We start from the raw sequence: 22,117 nt of genomic DNA on the forward strand, positions 1-22,117 counted from the left end.
ACAAGGTTTAGGGTCTTGTCAAAAGGGCTCTGGTCCAAGGATAGATACAAGAATAACCAATGGATAGTTTTTCTAGCCCATCAAAGAGCTTCCTGTGGAAGTATAAAAGATAGGGGGATCTCTCGACCCCTCTGCATGGGCTTCCTTTAGTCCTCAGCGACATCGCGACGAAAACCGTGGTTCTTCGAATCACCTATTGATCATCGAATCATGCGGCGCTTTTTCGATATTGTGCGTGTGGCGACCATTGCTTTAGTTAGCAGTAGTCTCGTCAATGCACTTGGACAGACTCCAGTTATAGGATTTACATCCTCTCGAGGAAGTATCCAGCTAGCTGGACCCGACGACAATGCTATCATTGTGCTTGACGGACGAGGTTCGTATTCCAAACATTCCTTACCACAGCCCCCTGTGTGTCACGCTCGAGCTCTAGTTCTGCTACAACCCGTCGACGGACCAATTTATATGTAGGGATCTAGATCTGTTGCTAACTCGACTATTTTTTTTTTTATAGATTGGCCGGGTGTCATTAGAGCAGGAAAGGATCTTGCTGCAGATTTTGGAAAAGTGACTGGAACCGATCTCGATTACCATGTCCAAAATACAACAAAGGGTCTTCCAAAGACCCAATTTGCCATTATCATTGGAACAATCGGCAAATCAGCCTTTATCGATGGGCTTATCGCTAAAGGAGACCTAGACGTTTCCAAGATAAACGGAACATGGGAATCATATACTACTCAACTTCTCCTTCGCCCCGCAACTGCTCCGGGAATTCATAAGGCTCTGATTATTGCGGGATCTGACAAGCGTGGCACAATCTTTGGCGCTTATGATATCTCCGAACAGATCGGCGTGTCTCCATGGTACTGGTGGGCAGATGTTCCTACTGTTAAGCGCACCAACATCTATGCATTGGATGTTGACCGCGTTCAAAAGTCGCCATCTGTTAAGTATCGTGGTTTATTCTTGAACGACGAGCAGCCCGCTTTGACCGGTTGGGTTAATGCCAAGTTCCCACGAGGAAAATATGGACCTGGATTCAACAAGGAATTCCACTCCAAAGTATTTGAGCTCTTGCTGAGACTCAGAGCCAACTATTTCTGGCCAACCACTTGGAACTCCATGTTTGCTGTCGACGATCCTGAAAACCAGTATACCGCTGACTATTACGGTATTGTTATGGGAGCATCTCATACTGAGCCCATGACTAGCTCTACCAAGGTAAGACTAAATAAAGAAGATGACCCACCCTATTATCATGTTAAGATTCTGACAATAATTGCAGGAGTGGAATACACTCGGAAACGGCACGTGGGACTTTTCTGTCAATGACAAGAACATTGTTGATTTCTGGTATAAAACTATTCGCCGCGCAAAGCCTTGGGAAAACCTTATTACAATGGCAATGCGTGGAAATGGTGACACCGCTCTAGACAACCCTAACCATATTGCTCTTCTTGAGAGAGTCATCTCTAAACAGAGACAAATTATTGATGAAGTCTTCGATGTTCCAGTCGATAAAGTCCCCCAGATGTGGTGTTTGTATAAGGAAGTCCAGGGATACCCCGAGCAGGGACTGTCTGTCCCTGAGGACATCACCTTCCTGTGGGCTGATGATAACTGGGGCAATGTTCGCCGCCTACCAATTGGCGATGAACCTAGCAGAAAGGGTGGTGCTGGTGTTTACTACCACTTTGACTACGTCGGCGATCCACGTGACTACAAGTGGATTGACACTGTATCTCTCGCACAAACCTACCAACAAATGAAGCTGTCCTACGACCGTGGCGCAGACAGAATCTGGATTGTCAACGTTGGAGACCTGAAGACCCTCGTAAGTACTTCCTATGAGAAATTTACGCACTACCACCATGATAAATATACTAAAACGATTATCCTCGGTAATAGGAAACCCCAATTGATTTCTGGTTCGCCTTGGCTTATAATGTTTCATCCGTTACATCAATCGGTATCAACGGATACCTCGAGCAATTCGCAGCCAAGACCTTCGGGTCCCAATACGCTAAAGAAATCGCCGGGCTTTTGGAGAGATACTCCTTCTTGACTGCTAGGAGAAAATATGAGCTATTAGAGTCCGGCATCTACAGTGTTATCAACTACAGAGAGGCTGAGACCGTCCTTGCCGAGTGGAAAGATCTCTCTGACAGGGCCGAAGCCTTGTATAGCAAGATCCCCGCCGAGTACAAGCCTGCCTTTTTCCAACTTGTCTCGCACAAGGCTAAGGCGGGATATATCGTCTATGACATTTACATCAATATTGCTAGAAATCAAAGATACGCCGCTCAAAGAAGAAACTCTGCCAACTACCTGACCTCCTACGTTCAAAAGAGATTCCAAGAAGACTTTGATTTGCAGAAGGAATGGGACGAGCTTCTTGACGGGAAATGGATTCACTTCTTGGATCAAACTCATTTTGGGTACAATTACTGGTAGGTCTTCATCACTTCCCGACCATTGGCTTAAATAAACGTAGACGATTTGCTAACTCACAACGCGATCCGAATTTAGGCAACAACCAATGCGAAACACCATTGGTGGGCTTTCTTTCGTTCAGTTCCCGCAGAACTCTCTCGCAGGCGCTCTCGGTGTAGCTGGAGAAGGCAGCAACGGTTCCATCCCCGGAGACGATAATAACAATGCTGGAACCTTCAACAACAATACCATCGTTCTCCCGGTCTTGGATACTTACAATGCTGTCGGGTCCCGATGGATTGAAATCTTCAATAAAGGAAACGAGCCCTTTAACTTTACCATCAAGCCACATAACCCATGGATCAAGGTTTCCCAGTCCACTGGAACTATTCTTCCCTCTCAAACCAGCAACACTGACATCAGAGTCGAGCTTTCTGTTGACTGGGCCAATGCACCAGCTGGATACAATATCGCCTTCATCGATATTGAGTCTTCCGCACCATATGGAGACTTCAACATGCCATCTATCCACTTGCCAATTAGCAAAACCGCCGTGTCTTCCGGATTCAAGGGGTTTGCAGAGTCTTCTGGATATATTTCCATAGAAGCCGAACACGCTACAAGAAAGAGCTCTGCATATGAAGTAATTCCCGGCTTCGGCCGAACGAAATCTGGTGTCCAACTCAAGGACAATACAGCTAGCACACAAAGCGCTCCAAGTGGCCCTGCTTTGGAGTATGATATTTTTACCTTTAGCTCGCCAGCCAAGGGCACCAATATCACCGCCTACTTCGGCACGGGATTGAATAACTACCCGGGACGACCTCTTAAATACGCTATCGCCATCGACGATGAAACCCCTAAAGTGGTTAAATACGTCCCTGACGAGAGCTCTCCCGGAAATCTTCCACCAGAATGGCTTATTGCTGTTGCAAACAACATTTGGACTTACAAGACTACCCATACTGTAGCACCGGGCAAACACACTCTTAAATTCTGGGCCCTTGAGCCAGGTGTAGTGCTTGAGAAGCTCGTCATTGACCAGGGCAGTGTGGTTCCTAGCTACTTGGGCCCACCAGAGAGCAAGATCTTGTAAATCATGTAAATATATATTGTAATATATAATATGTAAAGTTAACGAAGGTATTATGTGGTACCTCTTTAACCCTAATGTACAGTAACAATAGCAAATGTTAAAGAAAAACCTTTGATGCACCACTTTTTATAATTTTCCCTGGAAGTTGAGCTTAGATATTCTTAATCGATATTATTGTAAGATGACATCCATTGGTAGTCCTTGACAATAAGCTTGTTTTTCAAGATTGAAGTATGGCTATAGGGCCCGCCCAGTCCCGTAAGTATCAGCCTTAACGGTGTTGTTCCCAAAAATCCAACACTGGCCAGTCTCGCGTTACACTGGCCAGATCCGTACGGACCACACGACCACGTTCCACGACACGCATGCATGGCATATACATCCTACTTCTCGACTTCCATCGAAAGTTCCAAGTGACGCTCACTATAACCTAGAGACCACAATGCGGACAAGGGCTGATAACTTCACCCCATTCGCGGATCGCCCTACCGCGGGCCAAGCCGGTGCCCATATCTTCCGTGCACTACGTCGGCCAATCGTCTGGGTCATCTTTTTTGGAATGATCATAGCCTGGTGGGGTGTAACCGGTGTTACGACAGCTATAAGGAAATGGGACTCAGTTCAAGAAGGCCGCAAACCTGTTCAAATCTATGCACACGACGGGGCGGGGTATCTCCCAGTAAGTAAATTATTTGTCGTCTGATCTGGGGGTTATTTGATGCTGACTAACGTGTATTGCATGTATAGATTATCAATGAACTCTGCGGATCGGAAGTTCATGCCTGGGACATTTGTTTCCCTAGATATTCGCATAAAAAGCGGGTGCATAAATGCAAAAAACAGATAAAAACATTGGAGGCCTGTGCTCATTCTGCGTAAGTTAATTGGCCTCATACGTTCCGTCCGGGAACAGAACATCCCTCCTTGTTGACCCTTGGGTGCCAATTATATAGCCAGGAAGCCGAGAAAGCTTGCTACCACTCAGATCCAACACTGAGCGAAACGGGTGTCTATAGCTGCGCCAGAAACCTGATGGCCAAATATTGATTGATCGGAAAGGGCTTTACGCTGTGTGGAAACAGATGCATTTTACAATTTAGCTCATCTACCTCAATGAGAGGGTCTATTGCCAGAGCTAGAATATGACTATAGTTGATTGACCGGGGCTCAGAGAGGCTAGCTTGAAGGTCAAGTGGTATCTGTATCGGTTTAAGAGTGATTTGGTAAAGGTCTTACTGGCTTGCCGTGGTGGGCCGCAGCTGGTGGCGGAGATCGATGTAGACGTTATCATGAACTTCTACCTAGCCATGCCGTGTTTTACTTTTCCTTCAACCCCATCTTCAGCATCTTCGACCCTCTACCTTCATCATCACGTTAACTTTCACGAATCAGAAAAGCCAAACTTCTCTCATTTTAATCGAAAGATATCGCAAACCCTCCTTTTAAATCCCTTATTAAAGCCGTAAAGATGCCTCCTAGGAGTGAGTCAATGCCTCCTCCCAGCGGGTTAGGTGCTTCGCGCTGGGCTGCACCACCTGGCCCTGAACCACCTGGCCCAACTTCATCCGATCCACGTCCAGTAATCTCGCGTCCTGAAATCCCACTCCCTGTAATTCCACGACCGTCAATTCCACGACCGTCAATCCCTCGCCCTGCAATCCCACGTCCTGCAGCTCTACGCTTTCTAGCCCCTAAAACTGAACTTAACGATAGCCTGGGACTTTCGCGTTCCGCCGACCTTCCCGCTAATAGCCCCGACACTTTTGATGCTGGGTCCTCCGAGCCTTATCTCTCTAGCTTAACGTAAGAGCTGCTATTCCCATCGTTGCTTTAGTAGATTTGGACATCGTCCTAACATCACTAGTGCTACAACCATCGAAGAGTCGGCTGAAGAATTACAGGCGGACCCCGCCCCTAGAACCCACGAGACTTGGCATCACGGTGAAGAAACAGAATCCAAGATAATCCTTCACTTAGAGGATATCGAATGTGTAGTTCGGGGTACCGTCGATAGTAAGGACGGCGCCTTCCAGGATGTTCCTACGATAAAGGCTGTTGCCAAACTTTCGATTGAGCTCGATAAGGTCCTTGTTTTGGACAAAAAACATGACTTCATGGCTCCTGAGAACGGAGGGTTCCTTGAGAAGGGTTCCACTGTTAGTCTCAACGTCGAAGGCGACACGCACCAAGGTCAGGGTCCAGCTTTGAGAGTCGTCATTCGCGAGGTCAAAAATAGGGGACCGGATAAACCAACTGGAGCTGGAGCTATGCAGGTTACGGCCCAGAATCCATTTCCTCCAACTTCTAGGGATGCTGTGGATTTGAATGGTCGGGAGTTTGAAGGCGAGTATGACAAACTCCCTCAAGCTATTCAAAATGTATTTGCCCATGCAACTACCGAAGCAAAAGTCGCTGTTGAAGAAACCGCGCAATCTTCCAGGGCCTCAGTAGCTGCTAGCCCCCTCGAGAGTGATGGTAAGAACTACCTTTCTAAATGTTAAGTTGAGTGAAACAAAGCTAACAAGTCTAGGTGCCACACCTTCACGTTCTGTTATCATCGCGGGGCTTCCTTACGGGTTCAAGGTCAAGCAAGTCCTCGACCTCATTGAACCTACAAAAAACACAGGGGTGATCGAAATAAAGCTCACTAAGGCATATGCCGCGCTATTCAGCTTTCTCACTCCTGCGGGAGCGCAGGATTTTCTATCCCAGTGGAAATCCGGCTTCATTACGTTCCCGTATGAGGATGAAGAGCTTGGAAGGGTTGAATGGCGTTCTAGAGTTCTTCCTTGGGGGGTGTACGTTCCTGTTAAACCCTCTCTTCGTGGCTATATTGAGAAGGGGGTAAGTTTTTCCAAACTAGGTTTTCCCCGTTGCGATTAGCATTAACCCTATGCTTAGGCCACCCGCTACCTATGTATCCATGGCCGAAACCCGATTACTATCAGAGAAGCCAATCTGACTTGGAGCCTTGATAATTATCGCCATTGTTTGGGAAACCATATATATGATGGCCGTATCTATCGAGATGATCAAGATGTAAGTCTTAGACAATTCCTCGTTTGTGATGAAAATTTGTGTATACTAATACAATCTGCTCGATGGCCGGAAATCAGACCGAGATTGCCGAACTCGAATTCCTCTCAGTCTCACGGGCCGTGCAGGCTTTGCACTTCCTAAAACCAAAGGACGGTTTCGCTCGTGCCACTTTCACGTTTCTTCCTGATAGGTAGGCTTCATTTGCTCTGTGTATACATAGTATTTTTTTCAACAAGATGTTAAGCTAACCACTATCAAACAACCTAGGCATGTCCTTCTTTAAAGCAGTTTCTTAACAGGTACGTTTTTTGGGAGCTTACACTAGACTTTCCTTTATTTTTTAGTAGGCCTTTTCTTTTATGTTTATAACCCCGTTATAACTGACCATTAGTGGTGGTTCAGCTATTCGCCGCCGCCGCACCTTCCCTTTCTTCTGACACAAAGAAGCTCTATTCTATTATATCCCATGAAGCATAGGTCTTGATTTAGGGGTAATATGCACCTGCTCTCGGGCCGCGAACGTTGGCTTTTAGTTAGCATTCGCCCATCCTTCGTTACACAAAATCCATGGGCGAAAAAACCCACTTCTTCCCTCCGTACAATATATTCAGCACATTTGCTAAGCGAATGCAAACTTGGCTTCAATTATTAATACCTCCGTGAATTACCCGCCGCTGCAGTCCGCCGAAGGCCAATCAACATGCAGCCTTGAGATTTCGGTGACAACGCATGTTAGATACCTCAATTGTGGCAATTCGGATCTAAAGTTCTGGCAAAGTTGAACCAATCAGAACCAGATCGCAGCCATCTTAACGCTGGCCGAAATCCCTGTGTCGAAACTGAGGGATCAGCTTGCAAGGTAGGGAAATGAGTGTTGGATTTGGAATCCTTTGCCAGGAGACTGGAAGCTTTTCCCGAACAGGTCAACTTTTCCAGTTCTATCTGCATTAGGAAATTGCGACTCCACGGCTCCACTGAACCGCCTCTCCAGCTCTTGGCTGCCAATGCATGCCCGTCTGGCCTTTCTGCTCCAAACAGAGGAAACTTTTGTTAGCATGGGTGCTAGCAGGCGTCTAAGCCCTGCATTCGACCAAAAGTAACCCCATTATCCGTGAAAAACAACAATGAAACGCTGCTGCAGGTGTTCTTTCGATCTAGCGCAGGTTCAGCCTCTTGTTCTATGGGAAGAGACAAAAAGGGTCGGGTTTCCCTTCGAGGATTCTCCAACTTCACCCTTTTCACTCCCCTTCCGCGAACAGGCCTTAGACTTTTCCCTTTATCTTGTAATCTATTCACAGGGTCAGCGCTCAAGGCTCGATCGATACTTCCTTCAAACTTTGATAGATTGTTGTTGTAAGTTTCCTTGGCCAATTTGTGGTTCTCAATGTTCGTGGAACCTATCAAAACCCTATCGATATATTCATAAACTAACGAAAGGGGCAACAGTGATTTATTTCTCTCTCTTCTTGTTTTCGGCATTTGTTTCGAAACAATACACTATAATTTCTAAAGATGGAAGTAAACCACGAAGCAATGAACAATGCGGGGAACGCTACGGCTGTGAGTACCTCCTTTGTGCTACCAGTTAACCATCCGCCCCCCAGATTATTGATGACAAGATCAATTTTTTTTAGCCTACATCTGCAAGGCCTAGAGAGCCATCAAATGCAATGGAGCATGATCCTTCTTCAGCACCTCAGATCGTGGACCCATCAAATCCCCCCATGAGTTTTCGATCTGGCGCAGTACCAGACCAATATGAGTCGTATCCGGAGGTAATGCCACCGCAGGGACTTGGTCCACCATCTGCGTACCCTCAGTCCGCGCAGACGATATCACCAGTTCAGCCAGGGGGCTCTTACGATAGATATGCTATATCTCCACCCCCACTCGGACAAAACCAACCCTTGATGCAAAATGCACAATACGGGCAGGCACCGAATGCCACTGAGGCGGAAAAATCATACTACCAACCAACATATGGGGTTAGTCAGCCACCACCACCGACACCTTACAGTAATGCGAATACTCTTATCCCGGATCAACATACTGCGGCTCCTTCGTACGACAAAGTTGGGGGAGCGGGTGCAACTCTCCCACCGCCTGTTGCATATAGTCCACCAGCCGGCGATGGTGAGAAAAAAATATTAGGAATGAAGAAGAAGACTTTTTGGATTGTCTTGATAGTTGTGATCGTTTTAATATTAGCTGGTATCGGTGGTGCTGTAGGAGGTGTCCTCTCGAGCAAGGATGACGGTGATGACAAAAATGACAATCTTGGTACCGATCGTGGCAATGGCACAAGAGGAGGCGGTGGTGATAACGGCGGCACCTACACCCCATACGCACTTACGACTGGTCAAAGAACACTCAGTCTGAGATATTCCGAGAGCCGAGGATCGTGCAATGATCCCGAAAATCTGGGCGGCAGCGGCGTCATCGACTGCTTTGCTACGTCAACTTATATCGTTCGTATCGATGGTAGCGTTAAAGACGGCTACACGCTCTCTAGTGTTGATGTTCAAGGAAGCACTTTCAGCAATGTTCGCGGGACTCCACCAACAACTTCAGATCCTAACGAGCCCAACAGTGGGTGGGCATTCGAAGTTTCCTTCACCCAAGGCGGATCCTGTGCAACCAACAGACTTACAAAATATGTGTTTGGCATGGATGAGAATATATATGCTATTGGAGAGTAAGTTTTGTGTAATTTCCGTAATAAAGCCTTTTTTTATTAGGACTGGGAACTAATGCATTATTTACCGGGTTTACAGAGCTTTTAGTCTTCGACAACAGTGCTCAAAACAGACTGGAGAGATATTCGCCGCAGGGACCGCGTGTACATGCGTCGGAATCTCAACAACGGCAGAGTAATAGTTAATACATTGGCGTAGAAAAGGAGTATCCATACAGCGATATACGCTATACTTGAAGCCAGACTTCTCTAATTCTTTCTAATGCATGCATGTTGGCGTTCTTATTGGGTTTTTTTCGACTTAACAGCATTTTTTGGGGAGGTTCCCAATGTTTGAATTCGAATTCATGAAGCGGCCGCTTTAAAAATGACGGGTGGCCGTATCGTTGTATATATCATACATTCACCAGCGTATCATTAGATAATATACCTAGTAGTTTTAATGTTGCATTCTTTCATTTGACACCATCATGATATCATCCAAGAACTCAATATGAAGGCAAAGTGGGACTGTGTAGGTGCCGCATTTCCGCGATAGTGGATCTTTCGAAGATAGTTTGTTTAGAAGGTAATTTATCATTTACATATACCTAACAGCACGTCAAGCTTAGCTTCGGTAGAGGGGTATGCAACAATAGCCTCCTGTTGATCCGGCACTCGAACCGAGCTCGATGATTATTAAAATACCCATTTGAAATACCGATTTTTGCAGAGCAAGTCTTCACGAAGAAGGCGCTCGATCTAGCTTGTCCAGTCGAGTAAATGATCCAATACGGTTTTAGAAATACACAAAACGTTCCGGATACCGAACTCTGGGATCTATGATCAAGGGTCCTTATCCACCATCTCATAATTCGCACGAGAATTCGTGGTGGGGAACATTATCCAACACAAATTAGCGTTGCAGAATGCCAAGACAAAACTCCAAACGAAGCGAAACACAACATGCTCCACAACATGCTCCACAACCCGAATGAGCCCCTTCATCCCTCAACAGCTATCTCAGGCCAGGGACACACAGATAAACGAGCGCCTTATCCACCCTTTTCCTGACCTTCCGGACTAAGATGTTCAATTTACCCCAGACGTAGAATGCTTCTAGCTCAAGGTATGAAAACAAATCCGCAACAGTTCGCGTTCCTCTAGAGCCTTAGCGAGCAAACAAGCATGGGCTGCATCCTTGAGAGTGCCACAAAACGCTCCACTTCTGATGACACCCTCGGAGCCACGAGTTATAATCGATCGTGGTATTGTTATTAACCCAGTTTAATTTGATGGACAGTGAAGGTCTCCTCAAGATTTCTTCATACAGGAGAAAGAACTGCCGATAGCGTCCGAAAAAAGTGACTATTTTGAGTACGATGATGATGCCTTGTAATAAGGCCCCACTATTGTTATGCCCTCATAGCTAAGTGTACTATGAAGCTTGAGCATGCCCACACAAACAGGCTTTTCTTGTCATGGATTGATGACCTCGAAACAAACAGAAACACCTTTCTGGAAGGCCGCACTTACGTCGGTCTCGTTCGCTCTTAAACCTGCCGTTCGAAAGTCTTCCGTCCGAGACCAGGAACTAAATTTTTTAAAGGGGATGCTTCAGACCTAGCCTTTCCATGGGCCACACCCGTGGTTGGAGTTATGCTGATGATCTCCTCACGAACCGCTCGGTTTCAAGTCGTCGGGCTCGATATTGGGAGCCAGTGGTGTGGGACCCGGATTAGTCCAAAAGTACTAAGTGCAGGAGAATAAGGGAATATATAACGATGTTGTCCTCCTAATATTCTGATCCCTTTCCTAATCCATTGTTCCAGTCTTGAACAACTGAAGCTTGTCTTCTTGTCATTCTTTTCTTTGCGTTTTTATATCTTTTACCTATCAAGGCGCATTGATTGCCCTTGCACGCCGCTGGTCGTTCTTTTCTGCAGATTTGATATCTCCTCTATTTGTTTTTCTTTTCTCTCTTTCTCATTCTTTCAAAAAGTTACCTTCTTTGATAGAGGGGATTACATTCTTCAGTCTTATATTTGATTTGATATTGGGATTATTGTCACCATGAAGGGTTTTACCTCGTTTCTTATCGCTTCGGCGCTCGCATTGAGGGGAGTAGCTGCACAGGTATGATGACATATTATAACCCATTGTATATTTTATAAGCCCCCTGCTCTAACACGAATCTTAGAATGGAGACAAAGTCCTTCTAGCTGCGAACGTTCAGAATGCTAGCTCGAAAACCGGACAAGTTGGTGATATCACGCCGGGTCAAGTAGAGTCTGCTACGTAAGTGAATCATATCAATCCATTAAGTTCACATCCATATTGGCCTTGTGGATACTATAAGTAAACATATACTGATATAAGTAAGATTTTCAATACAGTGACGATTCCAATTTCATAAACTTCTGTACAGGAAAAACCTTGACCGACGGTCTCCAAATCAGAACCGGATCATGTAACGGGATCGTTATGGGCGAGATCCCAGCGGCGAACAAGATGGTTTCTACACTGTTGCTTTTCCCGAACCCAGATTCAGATCTCGAGGAAGGAGATGACTTTACCATCAGCCTGAGGACAAATAACCTGAAAGCCGGATTCTTCACAAGTATGTGGTATTTCTTCTAAACATGCATCCACTCTGGCAACAGGAACCACCAAACTAATATATGACCTACTGCCTACAGACGCACAAGCAACATACTACGCTGCTCCCCAAACATTGGACCCTGACCTACAGATCATCATCGGTCATACTCACGTCACCGTCCAGCTCATCGACGATGCATCCGGCCAACCACCACCAGCTGAAATCTTTGCCTTCTTCAAGGGTATCAACGTACCACAGGACGGAGACAACATCCTATCTGCTGTAGTTGCCGGTGGTCTTCCCGCCGGCAAGTATCGTGTTTGCTCCATGTCTTCTGCAAGCAACCACCAACCTGTTATCATGCCTGTGGCACAAAGGGGTGCACAGGACGATTGCCAGAGGTTTACGGTTAAGCCTAAGGATGGTAATGGTGGTAATATTGATCCTACACCGAGTGACAATGATCCTAATGCCGGTGGTAACAACGGAGGCAACAACGGAGGCAACAATGGTGGCAACAATGGTGGAAACAATGGTGGAAACAATGGTGGAAACAATGGTGGAAACAATGGTGGAAACAATGGTGGAAACAACGGAGGTAATAACGGCGGGAACAATGGGGGGAACAATGGAGGTAACAATGGTGGTAACAATGGAGGCAATAACGGTGGGAACAACGGCGGGAACAATGGAGGGAACAACGGCGGGAACAATGGAGGCAATAACGGCGGGAACAACGGCGGGAACAATGGAGGCAACAATGGTGGAAATAGACCAACCACCACCGCGACTACCACCCGCCTTCGCCCTACCGCGAGACCTACTGTAAAGCCAGGGCGACCGACTCCTGCTAGACCTGTTACCTTCCAAACAAGAACAACCAAGTCGAAGAATACTAGGACCAGGAAGACCAGGACCAGGAAGACCAGGCCATCGTTCACCAGGCCGACTTCAGTAGCTACTACTACAGCTGCGGCCCCTGCCACAACTACTTCCATTGAAGAAGTCAATCCTACGACCTCTGCTGAAGATACTCCTGCGGTCCCCACCATCAGCAGTCCCCCGGTTTTCTCCAATGACACGGTTTCAACAAACTCGACAATTTTGAGAAGATATAAGGTTCCAGCCCCAGTATATGTACCGAAACCCCTATACTAACTGAAGCATCTTGTCGGGCCTGAGTAGCTTGCCCCTCGCGTCAAGCGGCTTGAATATCATTTTCATAGTATTCTCTCAGCAATTTTTATTCTTCCTTGTATTCTATATGTACGTATTGATTTATTAAATGATACCTCCTCTATTCTATAAGAGTTTTTTATGTATGTACATTCCAGCGGGGTCGTAGAGTGAATTATGCATATGAATCCCACATACCTCCTCTACCATTCGCCCACGGGTCCTCCTCTACGATTTGCTTTCTTCTTAGCCAGTTTGTACTTCCAGTCCCGCGTCACTGCCTCAGACTTCTCTATGCTATCCAGCTGGTCAGCCTTGGTCGAAATAGGAACTCTACTAAAATTATTTATATCTAGAAACGTAGGATTGCTTACAGTTTCTTGACACGTTCCTTCTTTTCTAGACTTGTTTTACCGGGTACTTGAGCGGATCTAATTACGGCCCGGTAAAGTTTCTCCCAGCAGTCCTTAGTGTTCGTCGACTGGCTGCGGCAGGAGTCGGATGAGATGACCATATCCCCCCCATCAGTTAAATATTTTGACCCCTATCGATATATACCACTTAGCGACATTGATTCTTATGGTGTGGTTCGCCATATAAGAGCCCTAGGCGATTCATGCTGACCTTTCTTTTCAGTGCCCCGAAAAATATTCGAGGTATATGGGGTTCTAACTTTTCAAGGGGCACCCTGAGTGTGGCCTTTGAATTAACCTTGTTGACGTTCTGACCTCCCGGTCCTGAGGATCTTGAGAAAGTTATCACGCCGATGCTGGGAGGGAATTTTGCAAGTTTCTTTTTCACATCGCCCTCGGCGATCCAGTTCCTAGCCCAGTTGAGATCATTTTCATCATATTGACGGTCACCATGTTGACGGCCATCATGTGCATGTGGATACCCGTCGTCTTTTTCATTCTTAGAGGACGAGCAGAGGGTGGGCGATCTAGAATACGCTCTTGCCGAGATCAGTCGAAGATAGGTGGATGGTTCCTGGAGCACGTGTATGCGCCTTTGGGGACGGAATGGTTGAAATCGAAACGCTAACCGCCCTATCATCTTTTTTTTTATTTCCGGTAGTATAGTCCAGTATAAAATAGACAAGCGACGCAGAAATAATCAAGCGATGTGATTTAATTAAAGTCTAGTCTTGAGCTCGATCAGGCAGACGGCGATGATTATACATTTCTCTGGAGTTCCACAGAGATCATGTGTTTGTACTTGCGCCTGTCGCCGTCCCTGTGTGTGACTCGTGCTCTAGCGGAAGAAGATATCGATATTTTGTCTAATCAGATGATGGTCGTCAAAACTTGCAGGATGGAAGTACTGACAGTCTGTGCAAGCAAGTAAGTATGGTCCTGGGATTGGAGCTGGAACTGGGACTGGAGCGTTAGCCGGGCTGGGCTGGGATGCGTCTGGAGCTAGCCGATTCCATTCATTTTCTTTCTTTGCAACGACATCATATCATCTCCGCCTCCACCGCTGCATCCAACCATCAACCAACAACCACCATCGCATCATCGACCATCCTTCCATCTCATCGCATATCATTGTATCTCTCCCTCCCATCGACGACCTCAAACAGCATCGTTCCTCTTTCACACCATTTGTGCAGCTCTGCCCTTGGAGCTGTGCTCGTGCTGTGGGGCTGGCTGGAGGGAGTTCCATCTTCCCACCAGGTGGCTAGTGCTTCCTAACCTGCTCAATCACGCTGCCGGCCACAACGTCAACAACATCAACATCAACCAATCAACTAACCAAGCATCCAATCAATCAATTCACCAACATCCCAACCTCACACCGTTCAGCCACATCACCTACTTCAACCTTCAACCTTCATTGACCATCGACCATCGACCATCGACCATCGACCACCCTACGGCTCTGCTCTACAAGACGACCTCTGTTTTCACGATTATAGCCTTTGTTCGCTGTCTGCTCCATTCTCCCTCCTGCCACCGCTTCGATCCTTAAATTGTAGCTAAAATCGCAATAATAACCAACCCAAGCTCTGATGACACAAGCACTGAGAGGCAAGACCACACACTGTTCAGAGCTCTAGACAAACACCAGCCCGAGATTTTGCTGCTCTGGCTGTGAAGGTAAAATAATCTGCAGACTAGATTCCTTAGTTCCTGAATCCTAGCCTTTCGCTTGGTCCCAAGATTGGCCTCCCACCTTTCCATCGCCATCCATCCCTAAACACACCAGATTATACTTCTATTATTGTTGAAAGCCCTGATGTCTGTCACACCACCACGGCCAGGTTCTACGGAGCCCATTTCCTCCTCGGCTTCATCTGTTTCCCAAGAGTCAGTAACCGATCCCAATCAAGATGAATCCGTTGAAATATATGAGACTAGCGTGCCTGAAGAATCGGCAACGGGCACTTCCAATGAAGCCTCATATACACCAATTGTCGACATCAATCTTGTCATGGAAACCGATGCCCAATCCGAGGATGAGCAGCCAGTCACTACATCTGTTCCTAAAGAACTCTCACCAGTATCGCCGGTACCACTCCACGTCCCCGAACCTTCTAAGATCCCTCTTCTGCTTGACCCAGCTCTTAGCCGAACAATCCCAAACGAAGAGCAAATTCCTTCTGATATAGGGTCCGCTCTAAGCGACCCATCGCTGGTTGGGTCTGGGGTGATTGAGGAAGGCAGTAATGAGACAACCGGTGACATTACTTTGCTTGATGCTGCAACGGCAGCCGTCTCCGCTATCAATGGAGTGGGCTCAGCTGGTCAACCTGTGTACCGGCCAGAGTTAACCCCCCAGCAAGCCGTGTCGACAAGCGTCCAGAGTTTTCTCCCTGAAGGGATAAGTCTAGCTTTGGATAATGTTGACACGACTATGACCGGAATGACTACGATGCCGCCTCAACTCGCCGTAGAGCCCTCTTCCTCCATCGAGATGAGAAACAGCGATGCCTTGCCTGAACCGATGTCAGCCACTCAATCCCTCAACCTCCAGGCCTTGCTCGCTAGTATGGCTGGCCAAACAAAACCTGTTGTAGAGAACGCCGATACCATGCAGCAAATCGACATGCCTGCTAACGTAATGCCCAACGGCCAACCGAGCGTAGGCAGTGCATCTCCGCCAATGTTCTCCCCCACATCTTCCATCCAGTCGCAGACTTTTCAGTCCTTAAAATCCTCCCATCCTTTGCCAAACCCACTCGCCCAAGGGGTGATCTCTATTAGTCACCCAACTAACCTAAGGCATCCTCTACCTGAGAATCCTACAAATATCCCTTTCAGTGAGATAGATGAAGGAGAGATCACGTTTTCCCCTGAAGAAGAGAGGGCGTACGAGAACTTCCTTGCGGTAGAGCGCGACTACGTGGCTAAGGGGGAGTGGGGTCGTTTTCCAGTGGGTTCTCGTCTATTCATCGGTAAATATCACCATCAATTTCGTCTGGATAACATTGAATCTAATATCGTATTTAGGGAACTTGTCAGCTGATCGCGTAAATAAGCGCGATGTATATCACATCTTCGCTCAGCACGGGAAGTTGGCGCAGATATCAATCAAGCAAGCGTATGGTTTCGTACAATTCTTTGATGTCACCTCTTGCACGAAGGCCTTGCGTCAGGAACAGGGCACTCCACTAAGAGGTCGTCAGATGCGTAAGTCACAAACTTTGAATCCTTCTAGATGCCCCGCCCTGGGACTAATAGTCTATTAGACCTCGAGATCTCAAAACCACAGCGCAGTTCAAGGAGCGGCGACCAAGTCAATGCAAGGGTTAGCACCAACCGTAGGTCAAGGTCGCCTGAAGAGCCGATGTCCCCAAGGAATAGGGGTTCTAGCTACCGTGGCCAGGGATACGGGGACAGAGATCGTGAATCTCGTAATTCTCGAGATAATGGGACTCGTGGTCGTGATGAGTATCGTCCAGTCGGTGAACGCCGAATGTCCTCTCCGCGACCTCAATACGTTCGCGAGCGAGACGATTACTATGGTCGGGACTACAACCGAGACCGTTCCAGGTCTCCCAGGGGTCGGTATAGAAGCCAGTCCCCACCCCACAGGAGCTCATTTGACCGCCCTCGCCCTCAACCTTCCCAACCCCCTCAAACCATTGACACCTTGATAGTCGTTTTCGATGAATTGGACCCTGCCTATATAAAATATGTAGACGGCACGTTTCGAGACCGAAGACTGCGGACGGATGTGTTCCATATGATGCCCCGTATCAACTTAGAGAGTCACATTAAGGAGCAGGTGGTCCAAGGGTGCAAGGCGTTTGTGTTCTTGACGCGAGCGACCCAACAAGCCAGTAAAGTCTCCATCCAGATCTTTAAAGGCAACAACGGTGCTGCTGGCCAATATGATGGTAAGCTTTCGGTTAAATTAATTCCGAATAGATATAGATATCGCGACTAACCTATCATCCTACAGAATACGACATGATACCAGCCGATTCTGCAGCGGAGCTTGTTCGTCGGGCAATTGGAAACCAGCCACAACCCCAACCTCAACCTCAACCCCAGCCACAACCCCAACCCCAATACAACGGGCATTCTCAGAGTAGTTATGCTCAGCAACCTCCCGCATACCACGGTCAACCTCATTCTGCCTATGTTTCTGGCAATCAGTCAATCTACCCAATTAATAACCCCAACCCGCAGCCCGTACAGCTAGCGCAAGCCGGCTTAACAGGCATTTTGCAGAACCTCGACCCCGCGACACTCCAAACACTCCTCACACATCTCCAGCAGCAGCAACAGCAGCAGCAGGTCACTGTCCCTTACATGCAAGCAGCCCAGCAACTGCAGAAACCCGCGGATCTCTCGGCGTTGCTCGGGGCAGCCGCCGGGCTTCCGCAGCATCAGCAGACATACGGTAGCCTAGCTACCGGTATCGATTATCAGAATCCTGCTCTTGTCGGTCTACTTGGTGGCCTGAACCCACACCCTCCACGAAACAGTGGAACTGTACAACAACAACAGCCACAACCTAATCAACAGGTCCAAAATATTATGAACCAACTAACCGGTCACTGGCCTCCTGGGCGTTAGCTTCCCGTCGCCCCCCACCCCCATCGGGGTCAGCTTCTCATCCTATACTATCTTATCTCCCCGCTGTCCACAAACAGCTTCTTTCCATCACATGCTACCTTCCTATACAAAAGTTTCTTCTTTAAATGTTGTTTTGGTCAGTTTTACATAGCATACAATAGATGGAGCAACGGAATGGCCTCGGATTGTTATTTTTTATATAGTATGATATATGATCACCTGAATAACCAAAAGAGTTTACATTCTCCGGTTTCGATCTACATACTGCGTTTCCCCCCCTCGAATCCCGAAAATAAACCCTATTTTTGATTTTCGTTATTCTGTTGTTTTATGATATCCATGTGCGTCTTTGTATTTTACAGCTGCAGCTATTCCTAACAATGGTTTGCGGGGTGCGTCTCGTGCTCAAAATCTGCCGTACTTTGATATATCCAAAAACAGAACTTAGCAAGAAGTATCTACCTATGTACTTAAGCAATAGCTTGCTTGTAGCTAATCAACCTTGTCGACGGCAAACCCCGCCCTTGATCACGAGCAGAAAACGGACCCTTTATCGATTACCATATACCGGCCTGCCAAACGGTCGTCGCTTGTACTTTCTTGAAATAAAAATTCCTCATGAATTGAAACCCTTGTCGATAAAACAAAAAAAAATCTTATCAATCTCATATCAAATCTCACATCATATCAATCAAACAAAGAGAGACGGAAAACCCAGTTTCCACTCGAGCGATGCAGCTGTCGATTCGACGTCTGCACGAGCTCGCTAGCTAAAATGTCCTGGTGTGACCTCTGGATTTACTAGCTGCAGATTTGGCCGTGCATTCTGCACCTACAGGGATGGCGCATATTCCAAACTTGAGGTCGAGCTCCCATTCGAAGGAGAGGAGCATTTTTCGTCGAATTCTTCAACACACGTGCAGTGGCAGTTCTCGGGCGGGTATCACAAGACACCACCATCACGAAGGTTTTTTTTTTGATATCACAGCATTGTCTTGCCCCTCACGACCCGGGTTTGCCGTTTCCCGTACAGGAACCAATTGATGGATAAACCACCTAATATCTCGATGAGGTGCTCACACGACATTTGGGGAAAGGACAAAGGGAAGTTACTCGTGTGAGCGAGCCTTGGTCTCACACGTACGTTCAACACCAGGGGATGAGTATAAAAGTCGTGTTGAAGTCAGCACGGTACGAAGTACGGAAGACAAATCTCTTGAAAATTTGTAATCATGGTGCAGGGTCATTTTAATGTCTCCCCAAAGCTTAGTCTGCATAAGACGCTGCTAATAAGAGGGAAAAGGAAGCTTAGCCGTCGTGAGAACAGGTTGTTTGAAAAATGTTACCGCCGATGAACCCTCGGCAGAGAGTGGGGATTCCCTTTTTCCGTTTTTTAATTTCTCTTAAAAAGCAAGCCCGTCTTCCGGGACGTGGGTTTGTGCTTGACGAACGGATAAAATGGTATCCGACTGATTGGGGGCATTTTAAGATTACCTTTGGGGGTTAAAGACAAGGAGGATAATAAGTCGATAGGAATGCATGATAATTGGGCTGACGGACATGTTTTACCAGGAGTTTGTGGGCCTTTGAATTCACGAAGATGCCATAGATTGTATGTATACGGCTAGTTGAAAGTTCTTCTCGTCAAAATCTCCTTTGATTTGGAAACCCTGGTACATAATTTGAAGGGTGATCAGGCCATATGAATGGCGTTCATGGGGTAGGGGGTTTATTCGCTAAAAGCCGCCTGGGTCGTGGTCAGAAGTTGGTAACGTTATAACAAACAATTGGAAGGGCCAGACAATGCACACTCGGACACGGAGCTCGGGGGAATAAAAAAGTTATCAAAGTTGGAAGAGTTACGGATGCTTCGGAGCCGTTTGCATCCGGATGGCTAACTTTTCTGTTGGCCCGCTGTCAGCTCGCTTGATTGATCCAAGATACCAAGGGACTTTTCTGATTTCTTGGTACGTGCGTCCAAAGTCAGAAGGAGCGGAACAAAAAAAAAGGAGGGAAAAAAAAACTTTGTGGTTCCGACTACTTCTACCTTTGAGGTTTTTTACCCTCGCATTTTTGAAATTTCATCCGATGTTTCGAATTCTCTTGAATAAGCTTGAAAGTCATCAGTCGGACAGTTCTATCGGCCGCTGTGATACTTCGTACGGAGACACTTGACCAAGTTTTATGCAGGGCTTAGTATCTACGAGTCCGATCCTAGTCTTGAAGCGGCCGTTAATTGGAGACATCACGGACCCCAAAAAACCTCTCTGCTGACCAGCAAGGGACTACCTAGAACAATGCGAAGTCATCTTCGGCATGTATGTATGTAGCCTTGGTAGATGTCGCCCATCTATACTGATGCTTGATGCTTTAAAGTCTGAGGATCCAAAGGCGTCCCAGCACGTGTCAGGGAAGCTTACGGACTATTGCTCCTTCACAAACATATATGCACTTTGAACCAAGGCTCTTGTTAGCCTCTAATCCAGGCGCTTGTTAGCCTGCCGGTTTTGCTCGGTTGGCATGCAACTATGACGATATTCTGGTTCAAATTCAAAAGCGAGAGTGGTCCGACCCAGGTGTACAGAGTAAAAGGTCCCCACGGTTCCCGCGGAGTAGCCCGTGAAAGGCTGCAGGATTTTTTTCTTTCCTTGGAGATTGGGGAACCCAAGGTTGCGCGGCCTTTCGCCCTGGATCGAATAATACCTCTAATCGCAAGTGTCAAGATATTGGCGGCGTATGGACAATAATATTCTTTCCCAAATCGGGATAGAATTCCTCACCATGTTCCCACGAGAACCCTGTGTTCAGGATGTGGTCTGAAGTTCATTCAAATCAAGTAAAACCACCTGGGCTGACAGGTGGTAAAGCATTCCAAGAACCAGAAGTGCCCAAGGGTTCTTCGTGGAGTCGCATTCTTTAGCCCAAAGCCCCATTACGTGAGCAAAGAGGGCAGTTCCCTCGATTGCGCATTTTCGAGGCTTCATTGGCGCCGGCTGCTTAGCAATTATGTCGGGCCAAGCAAACCAAAAACCAGCCGAGGCCCTCCCTTCAAATTTCAAAAAACTTAGCTCGCAGGGGTGTTCTTGATGCAAAAGCAGGTCTCGGAGCTTTCAAGATCCGATGCAATTTTTTTAAGTCAGAAACAGCTGTTTTGGAGCCGCTGGGTTCTTATTTCTGAGGGAACAAAATGTCCTTTTGTGTAATTAGATAGACGGCGCTTTGCATGGCCGTTGTTCAAGACGCTTATGAAGTCAGGCTTTTTAGAAGAGCTCGACTATCATAAGCTATCTTGACTCCAAATAAACGGAGGTGAACGGTAGTTATTTGGGCCCTTCCAAAAATACTCGTACGTAGGGTGAGCATTTTGTCATCAAAGCTGGTCAGTGCCCCGGGATGTGAAAATATGCCGTTAAGCTCCGGGGGGACACCTACATATATTGTCAGTCAGCTGGTAAGAGGGCTGTGATTCGTCGACGCACATTTCGGTAGTTTCCAAAGTAGCGAGGCTGGGATCCTATCATCCCTACGCCTGGAAGACGTGGCTATCATATGTAGATGCAATCCAGGAGCTAATGGCAAACTTGTGTCGAAGTTAGGACATTTTGTGTGCTTATGATGGAGAATTGTCATTAGCTTGCAGATGATCGGCCAATCACACCTAGCGGTTGGTTGCGTAGTACGTAGGTGGGAGCTTGTCGGGACCCGCGAGGTAAGGCTGGCCGACGGGATCTGGTTGGCTGACTGCGGGATGAAGCATGCCCTAACCCACGTTAGATGGACAGTGTCGTGCGAACAGAAGATGATAACAAAACGGACGATGTTCAATGGCCCATTGCACTCGAATAAAGGATATCCGAACGATTCTACTCCACGCAAAGACCATATTCCTCAAACCATTGTATCGATGAATACAGAATAGCAACCAGTCGAAGAAATGTTTCTCAGCCTGTACCGCTTATCCTGTTGAGTACGTGTGCATGAGCTTGGTCAAGGAGTGGAGAGAGGGCTGGGCGTTAGCTGCAGTGGTGATATCTTGGCATCGATCATTGCCGCGAGGCTCCGGGTCATCT

General features: G+C 47.1%; 8 protein-coding genes across 8 annotated transcripts; 6 read left to right on the forward strand and 2 right to left on the reverse strand.

Annotated features, from left to right (window-relative positions):
• Positions 1–210: 210 nt before the first annotated feature.
• AOL_s00083g446 (uncharacterized protein) lies at positions 211–3,532 on the forward strand (the record flags this gene model as incomplete). Its single annotated transcript, XM_011125625.1, has 5 exons — positions 211–376; positions 515–1,224; positions 1,289–1,837; positions 1,912–2,453; positions 2,533–3,532. The coding sequence occupies 5 exons, from the start codon at positions 211–213 to the stop codon at positions 3,530–3,532; spliced, it is 2,967 nt and encodes a 988-aa protein (XP_011123927.1).
• A 442-nt stretch (positions 3,533–3,974) lies between these two features.
• AOL_s00083g447 (uncharacterized protein) lies at positions 3,975–4,579 on the forward strand (the record flags this gene model as incomplete). The annotated part of the gene is made up of 3 exons (XM_011125626.1): positions 3,975–4,211; positions 4,280–4,407; positions 4,486–4,579. The coding sequence occupies 3 exons, from the start codon at positions 3,975–3,977 to the stop codon at positions 4,577–4,579; spliced, it is 459 nt and encodes a 152-aa protein (XP_011123928.1).
• A 421-nt stretch (positions 4,580–5,000) lies between these two features.
• On the forward strand, positions 5,001–6,854 carry AOL_s00083g448 (uncharacterized protein; the record flags this gene model as incomplete). The annotated part of the gene is made up of 6 exons (XM_011125627.1): positions 5,001–5,335; positions 5,397–6,007; positions 6,063–6,376; positions 6,434–6,571; positions 6,649–6,761; positions 6,839–6,854. 6 exons carry the CDS (start codon positions 5,001–5,003, stop codon positions 6,852–6,854), a joined length of 1,527 nt encoding a protein of 508 aa, XP_011123929.1.
• Positions 6,855–8,083: 1,229 nt separating this feature from the next.
• AOL_s00083g449 (uncharacterized protein) lies at positions 8,084–9,445 on the forward strand (the record flags this gene model as incomplete). The annotated part of the gene is made up of 3 exons (XM_011125628.1): positions 8,084–8,131; positions 8,206–9,266; positions 9,346–9,445. 3 exons carry the CDS (start codon positions 8,084–8,086, stop codon positions 9,443–9,445), a joined length of 1,209 nt encoding a protein of 402 aa, XP_011123930.1.
• A 1,873-nt stretch (positions 9,446–11,318) lies between these two features.
• On the forward strand, positions 11,319–13,005 carry AOL_s00083g450 (uncharacterized protein; the record flags this gene model as incomplete). Its single annotated transcript, XM_011125629.1, has 4 exons — positions 11,319–11,381; positions 11,446–11,543; positions 11,642–11,865; positions 11,945–13,005. 4 exons carry the CDS (start codon positions 11,319–11,321, stop codon positions 13,003–13,005), a joined length of 1,446 nt encoding a protein of 481 aa, XP_011123931.1.
• Positions 13,006–13,226: 221 nt separating this feature from the next.
• AOL_s00083g451 (uncharacterized protein) lies at positions 13,227–13,537 on the reverse strand (the record flags this gene model as incomplete). The annotated part of the gene is made up of 2 exons (XM_011125630.1): positions 13,227–13,320; positions 13,398–13,537. The coding sequence occupies 2 exons, from the start codon at positions 13,535–13,537 to the stop codon at positions 13,227–13,229; spliced, it is 234 nt and encodes a 77-aa protein (XP_011123932.1).
• A 47-nt stretch (positions 13,538–13,584) lies between these two features.
• AOL_s00083g452 (uncharacterized protein) lies at positions 13,585–14,076 on the reverse strand (the record flags this gene model as incomplete). Its single annotated transcript, XM_011125631.1, has 1 exon — positions 13,585–14,076. The coding sequence occupies one exon, from the start codon at positions 14,074–14,076 to the stop codon at positions 13,585–13,587; it is 492 nt and encodes a 163-aa protein (XP_011123933.1).
• A 1,182-nt stretch (positions 14,077–15,258) lies between these two features.
• Positions 15,259–18,047, forward strand: AOL_s00083g453 (uncharacterized protein; the record flags this gene model as incomplete). Its single annotated transcript, XM_011125632.1, has 4 exons — positions 15,259–16,417; positions 16,473–16,652; positions 16,712–17,362; positions 17,428–18,047. The coding sequence occupies 4 exons, from the start codon at positions 15,259–15,261 to the stop codon at positions 18,045–18,047; spliced, it is 2,610 nt and encodes an 869-aa protein (XP_011123934.1).
• Positions 18,048–22,117: the final 4,070 nt, after the last annotated feature.

Source organism: Orbilia oligospora, assembly GCF_000225545.1.
Source record: "Orbilia oligospora ATCC 24927 unplaced genomic scaffold scaffold00083, whole genome shotgun sequence".
In the NCBI taxonomy this organism is placed as follows: domain Eukaryota; kingdom Fungi; phylum Ascomycota; class Orbiliomycetes; order Orbiliales; family Orbiliaceae; genus Orbilia; species Orbilia oligospora.